We start from the raw sequence: 10,929 nt of genomic DNA on the forward strand, positions 1-10,929 counted from the left end.
GTCCTCTCCTTTCCCCTCCTAATCGTCAGGAGCCTCAGCCAATCGCAACGCCGCCGCTGCCTGTTCTACCGGGCAACACGGGCCGGGCAGCCAATAGGAAAATTCCGTGAGGGAAGGACGGCCAGCTTCGCCTGGCGATTGGCTAGGGCCCGAAGGAAAGAAAGAGAGCGGAAGAGCTCCAGCCAATCAGAAGAGGCGGGAGCCGGGCGCTGGGCTCCGTGGGTCTCAGCCGGCCGGGACGGAGCGAACCGAACCGAACCGAACCGGAGCGGAGCGGCCCCCGGGTGAGGGGTGTGTGAAGGGCCCTTCCCCTCCGCCCAAAGCCCCCACCGGAAACTCTCGGGAGCTATCGGTGGGAGGGAGTATGAGGGCAGCCTGGGCTCAAGGGAGGTGTTGGGGTTGGAATCCCCAAAAAGGGGAAACCACACCGAGCAGCATCTTTTATTAGAAAGGACCTGTTCTGTTCCCACCCTCTGGGGATCCAGCTTCATCCAGGAGTGACTCCGAGTCTTCCCGTGCCAGGCGGGCATGGGGAGACTGCAGCAGCGGGGAGAGGGAGGTGTCCCGGGTCATCTCGAGTGGTCCCGGTCTGTGGTGTCCCAAGTAATCCTGGAGTCTGCTGGCCAAGGATTCCCTGTGAGGGAACACTGCCTGCTGCAGACAGGACATCAGGTACAAAGGGAATGACCTGAAAGAGAAGGGAGAGCTGCAGCGGGACCACGTGTCAGAGGGCTGGAGCATCTCTCCCGTGGGGCCAGGCTGGGAGTTGGTGTTGATCAGCCTGGAGAAGGCTCCAGGGAGACCTTATAGCACCTTCCAGTGCCTGAAGGGGCTACAGGAAAGGCAGGGAGGGACTACCTAAAAAGACAGGGAGCGAGAGGATGAGGGGAAACAGCTTCAAACCAGCAGAGGGTAAATTAGATTATATATTAATAAGAAACTCTTCACTTTTGTCTTCCCTTGCATATGACTCAACCCAGGGAGTGGCCCAAGCCTCCAAAATCCCAACCATCCCAAAACAACCACAGTCACCCCAAGAACTCCAGGCCTCCAAAGACACTCCCATACCCAGGCCTGCCTGACTTCAGGAAAATTCTACTTGTGTCAAGTTTTTAACCCTGCTGCTCACACTGGATGATTATTTAAATAGGATAAAGTGTAAAAGGAAGTTGTGGTGAGACACTGGCACAGGCTGCCCGGGGAAGTTGTGGCTGCCCCATCCCTGGAAGTGTTCAAGGCCAGGTTGGACGGGGCTTGAAACAACCTGATCTGGTGGGAGGTGTTGAGGTTAGAACCAGATGATCTTTTAGGTCCCTTCCAACCCAAGCCATTTTATGTCATGGCCTGACTAGGTTGGCCGTGCCTCTCCACAGAAGAATGGGGAGTAAACCCCTCAGACACAGCTGGAAACATGGGTTGTGCTCCTGGAGCTCTTGTGTGGGGCTGAGATTTCACCCCATCCCTCTACGCACCTTCCCACCTGCTCATCCTCCCTCGGAGGGCTCTGGGAGATCTTCAGCCAGTGAGCAGCTGCCTCCTGCTTTCGGTCCAGTTTCCACAGGGCCAGGACCAGGTAGGAGGTGGCAGCTGGGTCACCTGCAAGACACGAAGGGGGATTCAGCCCTTGGCAGGGGAAAAGCAGGTTCCTAGCACTGCTGTGGTATGCAGGGTGTTGCAAAAGAAGATGAGAAGACAGGCAAGGGTGAAGAGAGGTGGTGTCATGGGGAGGAAAGCATCCAGGCTGTGTTGCAGGCTCTAATTAAGCCTGGGGCAGATGGCATCACCCCTGAGGTAAAGCTGCCCACACATGTCTGGACATGGGTTGGGGTTCTCCTTGCAGACAGCTGCACACCCCGAAGGGATGAAGCCTCAGTCAGAACTGGGACCAGCAAGTCTGGGACCAGTAGGTCTGGCAGATCCTGGCTAAGTTCACTTGCAGTGTGTCAGTATGGCCAGAGCACTGCACAGGGTCACCCCGAAATCAGAACCCATGCCTCAGTTGTGCTTGGACTCCTGCAGTTCCACACTTCAGTCCCCTCTCCCTGACAGCCCTCTGCATTCAGCCTGTGGTCTGGCAGGCATGGACATGCTGCTCCCTAGGATGAGCCAGAACTCCAGCTGCTGAATAACTGTGGTCTAAAAAACCAAGACCTTTCTGCTGCATACAGCAAAGCATCCCAGGACATCTTTGTGGAAATCCCCTCTGTTCCTCACTAAAATAAGGCTCTTACCTGGTGAGATCTGCAAACCATGTTGGAAATCCAACAAGGCTTCCTTGTGCTTTCCCAGCTCCAGGAACTGTGTCCCTCGCCCAATGAGGGAGAGCAGCCTGATCTTCTGGAGCACCTCCACTTCTGGCAGAGGATTCTCTGGCACAGAGAGACACAAATACCTGGAGACAGCATCCTGCAGACATTCCCTCCCTCATCCCTGAATGCTGAGCCAGGTGAGCAGTCAGGATAGGCCAAATATTTACTCATTTGGAGGTGTTCAAGGCCAGGATTGATGGGGCTTTAAACAACTTGGCCTCGTGGAAGGTGTTCCTGCCTGTGCAGTAGGGTTGGAACTAGGAGAAGTTTAAAGTTCCTTCCAACCCAAACCATTCTGTAATTCTATGATTTTCCAGTCCCTAAAACTCTCAGTGACAGAGCTCTGCCTCTCTGAGAGGGTGAAGGAGGCCAGGTGAAGAACACCAAGAGCTTGGTGCCCTACATGGCTCTGGTGAGCAGTGACCAGCAGCCTGGCCTTTGGCTGCACATCTGCACAATGGGTACAGATCTCTGTCCTGAGATCTGGAGATGCTTCCTGGTTCTCAGCCCATTTAACCTGGAAGGTGGAAAAGGAGACAGAGTAGAAGACAAACCCTGCTTACAACCAAACCAGCCAACCCTCCAGCAGCTCCAGCATGGTGCATAGCTCATCATGCTGGGACAAGCACCAGCTGCCAGAGGTGACACTGGGGCCAGAGCCTGTCTCCTGTACTGCAGATCCTGACCCAGCCAGGCCCTACATAACTCCCAGCTGTGCAGTGTCCTACCTGTCAGTCCAACACCAGACCCACAAAGCTGAACCCTCAAGAGATCACCAAGGCACCTGTGGGTGGAAGGATGGAGGAGCTCCAGTACTCGTGTTGTGCCCTGTCCTGGCAGTTCCCAGACATTGTTGCTGTCTGGGAGACCCTTTTCCCAGCAAGGCTCCCTCACCTGCTGAACTGTGTGATGGCCTCCTTGCTCTCACCCAGCACAGCCCGTGCCCAGCCCTGGTGCAGGTATCCAGCTGCTCTCCAGGCAAGGCAGTGCAGATTCTCCTTCTTCTGGGACAGACCTGCCAGCCCTGCCCCTGGTGAGGGGCACTCTGGCAGCTCCAGCTCCTCCTCCACACGTAACATCCGTGGGATCAAGTCAGTTGTCCGGCTGATGACCTCCTCACACACAGTTATGGCATCCTGGTGCCTCCCAGCCTGCTCCAAGGCGGATGCTGCTTCCAAGAACACCTCTGGGATCCTGGGCAGAGCTGAGCTACCAACCAGGGGCACCTGGGGAGCAAGAGTGGTGGCAGGGCTCAGACACAGAACTGCAGAGCACCAAGCAGAATGAGCCTGTTGCTTACTGGGAACCCTCAGACTCAATCCCACAGATCCTGGTGCCTGCTGGAAGAGGCAGAAGCTGTGAAGCACTGACAGCTCAGCAGAATAAAGGGTGAAGGATATCCCAAACCAGGCCAGCAGATGCTCCCCACAGGAAGGGGAAGCTGTTTCTCCAAGTGTTCAAGTGGTCTCTGGTACAAATCCAACAATAGACATGCACAGCTCAGAGGTGCCAGCCTCCACCTTGTTTCCTTCATAGCTCAAACCAGGCACTGAAACTTGGCAGGATGATGCCTGGGCTCAGGAACAGAGATCCAAATCTCTCTACTGAGGGAACTATTAAGCAAGGCACCTACCTGCTGCTGCGGCCCCTCCTGAAGCAGAGTCAGAACATCCAGATAATGTTCCACTGCATCAGCCACCCTGCAAATGGGACAGAAGGAGCTGAGGGACCCCAAGAAGTGCCAGCAGCCCACGGGCTGTGACCCTGCACATCACTGACTCTGGCCGTACCACCTGTGACCTACAACAGCAGTACTCAGCTGGATGATTTCCAGGAGCACAGAGAGAACTGCAGAGCCTGAACAAGCAGAATGTTGCAAGCAGGCCAGAGGGGCTGTTACCTCCCATCCTGGAGGCAGCGTTGTGCCAGCAGGTACTTCACTTCAGAGGGGTGGCGATGGCGAAGGAGGGAAGCCAGGCCTGGTGTGCAGACCAGGAGCTCTGCTTGCATTAGGAAACGTGGGTTAGAGGAAGTTGCTCCAGGAGGGTTTTTTTCCAGAGCCTGTGAAACCAAAACCAGGAAACAAGGTCAAGAAACTGCTGACCAAGTCCCAAGCAGCAGCAATCGTGTCACTTCTGGCATCTGGAGACGCACCCAGAGGAGCAGAAATACTACACTTTGTAAGCAGAGCTATGCTGCTCTTGCTCACTGTGGCACCAGGAGGAGCAACCAGGCTCACACAGAAACAAGCAGACTTCTTATTCCCACCAGGAGATGTGCAAGATTGCTCAGATCACCTCAGGTTTATCAGTTCAAGGTGCTCTGAGTTGCCTGGAACATTCTCCCCCATTGCAGCCACAGACCTAGTTAGACCAGATCTTGGGCAATTTGTGATGAGAGAGCTGCCTCACCACAGCTGTCCTTACACCTTACTGATTCCCAACAACAGCTGAAGAGCTAACTGGGATTCCACTGCCATGACCTCCTCCTCCCAGGCAGACCAAGGTTGCTCTGGCTAAGGCACACACCCCCCCAATCTGCTTTTTTTCAAGGCCTCATTCCTATTAGAGACCTTATTATGAGCCTGATACTTTCTAGCATGAGTGTAACCTCTTGTACCAAGCCACCAGGAAATTAACCAGGTCCAACACCCTTCCCAACCACCAGGTGCTAAGCAGGAATTCTGGACCTGGTTGGGCTCTTTCCTGCCTGCTGCAGAAGGCAGCACCACGGCTGCATCACTGCAGTCTGCTTCGGGGACTCCTCCAGGGTTAAACAGCCCCCCAGAAGCTAGGAGCCTGTCTGAAGCTCTGGTGACCTAAAATCAAACCCAGAACTCTTAAGTAGCAGACAAACCTCATAGAGCAGAGCCAGGGCCTGCAGCTCTGCATCAGTCTCCTTCAGCTCGTGGTACACTGCTGCAGCGTGGTGCAGGGCAGGAAGGCACTGGAAGTCCACCTGGAGGGCCCGTTTCAGGTGCTGAAGGGCTGTCTGAGGCTTGCCCTAGTTAGACAGGAAAGAGGTGGGTGTTGTAAGGACATCTTGCTGACATCTTAAATGTTCACTGGGATCCAGATCTCTGCTCTGCATCTCCAGGGATCCCCACTAAGCAAGGGCAGCACCTCAGGCAAAGGCAGCCCTCCTCAGGCTGGTTTTGGAGCTTCGCTCTCTGCAGCAACCCCTTGTGTTGAGCCAAAATCCCCACCTGGGTTTTGCAGCTCTCCAAGGAGGATGGAGCTACAAGGGCAACTTCTGCTCAAGCCTTCACCTTCCAGCAGCAGCCTGGGACCATGCAGAGCCTATGTGGTCATCAAGCTTGAGCCTTCCCACCCTGCTCGGGGCTGTATTTCCCCTCTCCCTGATGAGAAGAGGGGAGGAGCCCATCCATTACCATTCGCTGAGCACAGCAGCCCAGGCAGGTGTAGATCTGAGCCAGGACTCTCTTGGAGCAGAAACCTCCTGCAGCTTCCTTAAGGAGGGAGAAGGCAGTGGGGAAGTTCTCAGCCTCCAGCTCCAGCAGCCCTAGGACAGACCCAACACCTCAGCTCTGTGTCTCCCCTTCCCACCTGCCTGCTCCCCAAACACCATCCATGCCCTCTTCCTCCCAGCACCACGGGGACCTCCCTGGTCCCCTCTGCACCCAGCAACACCCAGCAGGATGGTGCCAAGCTGCCATCTTGGGTTTGGTGGTGTTGCAAGTGGACAAGCAGCTCGATGGAAAAGAAATAATAGCAGCTTCCAAGCCCAGATGCCTGCCTTGGCCCAGAACAAGGGCAAGAGCTAGGTGGTGGGGACACATTCATCCACAGGGTGGATAGGGAAGCACACAGAATCTCAGAAAGACTTTTTCCAGCACATCTGGCCATTTCCCAGCAGGATGCTTTAAGGTTGTTACTTTATTAATATTAACTGCCAATGGTATTTGCTTTTCTTTCAATCCCCATTCCAAGCTTCTCTCTGGGGCTCCTTGGACATGTCCACATCACCTTCACATCTGCCACCTCCCCCCTGGAAAAGCCATCACCACCCTAGAGGCATCAGTGGGCAGAAGCTCCTGCCCTCCCTCCTTGCAGGAAGGACCCTGAGCACATCAGGGCAGTGCTGGCTGTCCCTGGAGCTGCTGGGCTTGTCAAGACAGCAAGCAAGAGAAAAGCACAAGGACAGAAGGCAGAAGTTGGACGAGAGCAGTGACCTGCAGTGACACCAGGGTACAAAGCTGCACGACAGCTCTGCAGGGTTCACACAGCACTGTAACCTGACAGGAACAATATGCTGCAACAAGACAAGTGCCAGAAGACAGAAGAAAGGAAAATCCTTGTTATCTCCCTGCCAGTGTTCTGCTTCATAAAAGCAGGGCCCAGACAGCTACCTAAAGCCACAGACAGGCAGAGGAACCCCGTGACAGTGCAGAGAAGGGCTTAGCTGTGTAAAAAGCAGGGAAGCTTCTCTGGATACTGAGCACCAAAGTACAGAGACAGACCCAGAGATTCAGCCCAGGCCTTCTACCAAAGGAAGAGCACAGAAAACCACAGGGGCCTGTCTGATTAGGAAGAGGAACCAAGAAAAGGGAAGGTGGAGGAGGTCCTGGGAGAAGAGAGCAGTGTGAGGCTGTGCTGGCATGAGAACCTCCTCCACACCAACCTTGCAGAAAGGCTGCTGATGTGCAGAGGGTCTCTTTCAAGTCCTCAGCACTCTGTACAAGGGGCAGGGATGCCTCCTCAGCAGGCACTTGCCATGCCTTGAGCAGGTACAGAAGTTTGTTCTCCCCCTGGCTGCAGCGAGCTCTCCCCGTGTCCTGTGAATACACAGATAAAAAAAAAAACAAAACCCAAGAGAATGCTGAAGAGAAGCAGGAAACACCAGTCCCAGGGCACAGGGAAACTACAGTCCCAACAAGCTGTGGGACAACAGTGCTCCCTGTGCTGAGGGGCAATTTCCTACCACCCTCTGACTTCAACAGCAAGCCCCTCACTGCACTGACACCTCCTTGGACCGAGGCAGCAGCTCAGACTGAGATGGTACCTTTGAGAGGCTGCTGGCAATCCCAGTGCTGCAAGAGGGCATTCAACCAGCTGGGATCCCTAAGCAGCATCCACACAACCCTGAGATCAGCAGGGAAGGTTCCTCTGCTGCCCACTGCTTGCAGCTTGATCCCTAGAGAGGCTGCATCCCCCTCCCAGCCTGCCCAAATCTCTTTTCTAGCACCTTGAGGTCTAGGACCCAGGCAAGCAGGAGATATTTTGGGACCCATTAGTGCACTCAAAACCACTCAAACTGACTGAGTGCCAGCAAGAGGATTACTCAGGCTGACTGGGCAGCACTGTGAGGGGGTCCAGGTCTCCAAATGCCCCAGTAACATTTCACAGAGCAGGGTTACTCCATCTCCTTCAGCAAACCCATGGTGAGGGGTTTCTGAGGGCCCAGGCACTCTGAATGGAGGCAACCAGGAGCAGCTGTGCCCCCCCCCACGTTACCTCAGCCTGTCTGAGGAGGCAGAAGAGGCTGGTGATGCTCCCCAGGCGCCTGTCTGCCAGCCACCACCCTGCCTGCAGGGCACACAGGCGATGCAAAGGTGCCCGCAGCTCCTCCGCAGTCACCTCCTGCAGCACCTTCTGCCACAGCTCCTCTGTGCTCAGATCCTGCCCCCCAGACCCAAAGGACTCCAGAACTAAAGCAAAACAAAACAAAAAACACCAAAAAAACCCGAAAAAAACCAACCCCCAAAACAAACCCAAAAAACCAAAACACACGAGCAAGAAATGTAAACAAACGGAAAAGCCCCAGCCATGAGACAAGAAGTTTATGCCTTAAAACAGACATCCCCCCAGGAGGGAGAGAAAGCCTCAAGCAAGCATGGGCTTCTCAGTGAGGGAAAGAACATGGTTACAGGGTTGGCCTGGCCTGAGCAGCACAAAACCCCAAACTCTTAGACAGTGGAGTTAACAGTGGCATGCTCAGGAGACAACCCATGGCTCAGAGCTCCAAGTCCTCCTGAGGTCACTTGCTCCCAGGCAAACATGTGCCAGTACTGCAGATCCCCCTCTCACCTGCAGCCTATTTCAGTGAGTTTTCATTGAAGCCAGCACAACACAATTAAATAAACTACTTATTTTCTACAGCCACTAAAACTTTGCTAGTGACTTGGCACCTGATGCCTGGAAAACTCTCACTTCCCTTAAAACCTCTGGGCCATGGATGCAGGCAGCATCAGGAAGACAGACAGGGAGGCAGCCACAAGCTGCCCCACCTCCTCCCCTTCCCACTAGTCAGTCTTCCCTGCTCACACTCATCTGCCCAGGTAGCCAAGAAGGCCAATGGCATCCTGGCCTGTATCAGGAACAGCGTGGCCAGCAGGTCCAAGGAAGTGATTCTGCCCCTGTGCTCAGCCCTGGTGAGGCCACACCTTGAGTACTGTGTCCAGTTCTGGGCCCCTCAGTTCAGGAAGGGTATCGAGGTCCTGGAGCAGGTCCAAAGGAGGGCAACCAGGCTGGTGAAGGGACTCGAGCACAGATCCTATGAGGAGAGGCTGAGGGAGCTGGGGCTGTTCAGCCTGGAGGAGGCTCAGAGGAGACCTCATCACTCTCTACAACTCCCTGAAAGGAGGTTGGAGCCAGGGGGGGGTTGGTCTCTTTTCCCAGGCAACTCTCAGCAAGACAAGAGGGCACAAGAGGTCTCAAGTTGTGCCAGGGGAGGTTTAGGTTGGACATTAGAAAGAATTTCTTTACTGTGAGGGTGATCAAGCATTGGATTCTCCGTCCCTGGAGATATTTAAAAAGAGACTGGATGTGGCACTCAGTGCCATGGTCTGGTAACTGCAGCGGGAGTGGATCAAGGGTTGGACTTGATGATCTCAGAGGTCCCTTCCAACCCAGCCAATTCTATGATTCTGTGATTCTATGATCCCACATCTCTAAAGTGCAGAGAAGAACCTCTTCACCCCGAGGAGCCCCAGTACAGAGAATGAGCTCCTTACCCCTAAGGAGCCCCATGCGTATTCCTTCTGCTTCTCTTTTGATGGCAGAGTCTGATGCCCCCACAGAGAAAAGCAGGGAGTTGTAGAGGACAGTGAGCTCCAGAGGCAGGGTGGGGAGGGCAGCTGGCAGCCCTGTGGTAACAGCCAAACCAACAGGAAATTGAGCTGGCAAGAAAAACTCAGCAACTGCTCTCACTAAGGTGCCATCACCTGCCTTTGTGGTAAGAGAAATGTCCTTGCCAGTTATGTTGTTCTGGTGAGGCTTAGCAGGATGGGAACTGCAGTGCCTAGAGAGACAGCAGCTGCCACCACTGCTTTAGGTATCCATTCCCCAGCTAACCAGGTGTTGTAGTCCTCCAGGACTAAAACCTTCCAGCTCCCCCAAAAGAGAAGTAATACCCTTCCACTATAAATCCATCCTTTTACACAGCTTTTCCATGCTGTTTCCCTCACATCAGGCCTCCTCTGCACCACAGCTGTGGCAGGGTGCCTCTTTACCACCATCCCCGGGCAAAGGCTGCCACATTTTTTCTAGAGACCCCACAACTCTGGCCACGTTTCCAAGAAAAATTAGGCAGAGGTTGGGGCTGAGCCTTAACCCCTTTACAGGCCCACCTCAGCTTTAGGCAGCAATAAATGTTTCATCCCCCTCCCCGCAGTGGTTTCCAGCACTGGAATACCAGAAGTGCAGCCCCGTGTCTGGGAACTGGCGCTTCTGATCCAGGATCTGCCATCGGAAGGGTGCCACAGGAGGGTAAGGCAAGGCACGGTGTCCCCACTCACTCCACATCTCGAGGAGCAGCTCCCTGGAGGCTCCTTGCTGCCGCCGCACCTCCCGCGCCACGGCTCCGCTCTGCCCCGAGCACCGCACCGCCTGCAAGGCAGACACTCAGCCCCTGGCCTGGGCCATGGCACACACCTTGTCATCCCTCATCCCCTCTCCCTTCCCCTTCCCATCTTTTCTCCCTTCCTCTTACCTTTTCCTCCCCTTGCCTTGTCTTTCTCTTCTCTCCTTTCCCATTTCCTTGTCCTCCCCTCCCCTGCTCTCCTTGCCCCTTTCCCTCCTCCCCTCCCTTTCCCTTGCTTTGCTCTTTTCCTCCCCTCCCTTTCCCTTACTTTTCTCTTCCCTTCCTCTCCCCTTGCCTCGTGGCTGCCCCATCCCTGGAAGTGTCCAAGGCCAGGCTGGATGGGGCTGGGAGCGACCTGGTCCAGCGGGAGGTGTCCCTGCCCATGGCAGAGGGGCTTAGAACTAGATGACCTCTAAGGCCCCCCCCAGCCCAGCCCAGCCCAGCCCAGCCCAGCCCAGCCCAACCCAACCCAACCCGTGGTTTTACGATGCTCTCCACTCCCTTTCCTCTCCCTTTCCCTTCTCCTTCTCCTCCCGCCCCAGGACCCACGGTGCAAGCTGCAGCTTAGCCCCAAGGGGCGACGTTCCCGCAACCACTGGCAGAGGCGGGGGGAAGGGCAGAACGAAGGGTGAGAGGAGACCCGTTTCACCCGCCAGCTCTCGGCCAAATCCCGGTTCCGGTCCGCCCATGCCTTCAGACACCCCGGCTCCGGGTCCGCTCCCCGCCGCCGCTTCATGGCCGCCGCTTCATGGCCGCCGCCGCCCGCTCTGCTGCCGCCTCCCCGATGATTGGCTGGGGC

The 10,929-nt window shown here is 55.4% G+C and overlaps 1 protein-coding gene across 2 annotated transcripts; it reads right to left on the bottom strand.

The window, feature by feature from the left end:
• Window positions 1-426: 426 nt before the first annotated feature.
• On the bottom strand, window positions 427-10,910 carry FANCG (FA complementation group G). 2 transcript variants are annotated; one of them, XM_071730231.1, is made up of 14 exons: window positions 10,780-10,910; window positions 10,066-10,156; window positions 9,283-9,414; window positions 7,784-7,977; window positions 6,951-7,104; window positions 5,701-5,831; window positions 5,166-5,312; window positions 4,210-4,370; window positions 3,943-4,009; window positions 3,204-3,535; window positions 3,038-3,093; window positions 2,232-2,369; window positions 1,473-1,596; window positions 427-688 (listed from the first exon to the last, which is right to left on the bottom strand). In XM_071730231.1, the coding sequence occupies exons 1-14, from the start codon at window positions 10,864-10,866 to the stop codon at window positions 445-447; spliced, it is 2,058 nt and encodes a 685-aa protein (XP_071586332.1). In that variant the 5' UTR covers window positions 10,867-10,910; the 3' UTR covers window positions 427-444. The 2 variants fall into 2 exon arrangements, with proteins under 2 accessions (XP_071586332.1, XP_071586333.1); XM_071730232.1 differs by lacking the exon at window positions 10,066-10,156 and having other exon boundaries at window positions 10,780-10,886.
• Window positions 10,911-10,929: the final 19 nt, after the last annotated feature.

The sequence above is a fragment of the Heliangelus exortis genome, chromosome Z (genome assembly GCF_036169615.1).
Source record: "Heliangelus exortis chromosome Z, bHelExo1.hap1, whole genome shotgun sequence".
Taxonomy (NCBI): domain Eukaryota; kingdom Metazoa; phylum Chordata; class Aves; order Apodiformes; family Trochilidae; genus Heliangelus; species Heliangelus exortis.

What these genes read in the sequence shown, in the direction of transcription:
- FANCG (XM_071730231.1), bottom strand. Translation starts at nt 10,866, where the DNA reads ATGAAGCGGCGGCGGGGAGCGGACCCGGAGCCGGGGTGTCTGAAGGCA. An exon ending in ATTTGGCCGAGAGCTGGCGG is followed by an intron (nt 10,157 to 10,779) that starts GTGAAACGGGTC and finishes TCTGCCTTGCAG; the next exon opens with GCGGTGCGGTGCTCGGGGCA. An exon ending in GCCTCCTCAGACAGGCTGAG is followed by an intron (nt 7,105 to 7,783) that starts GTAACGTGGGGG and finishes GTGTATTCACAG; the next exon opens with GACACGGGGAGAGCTCGCTG.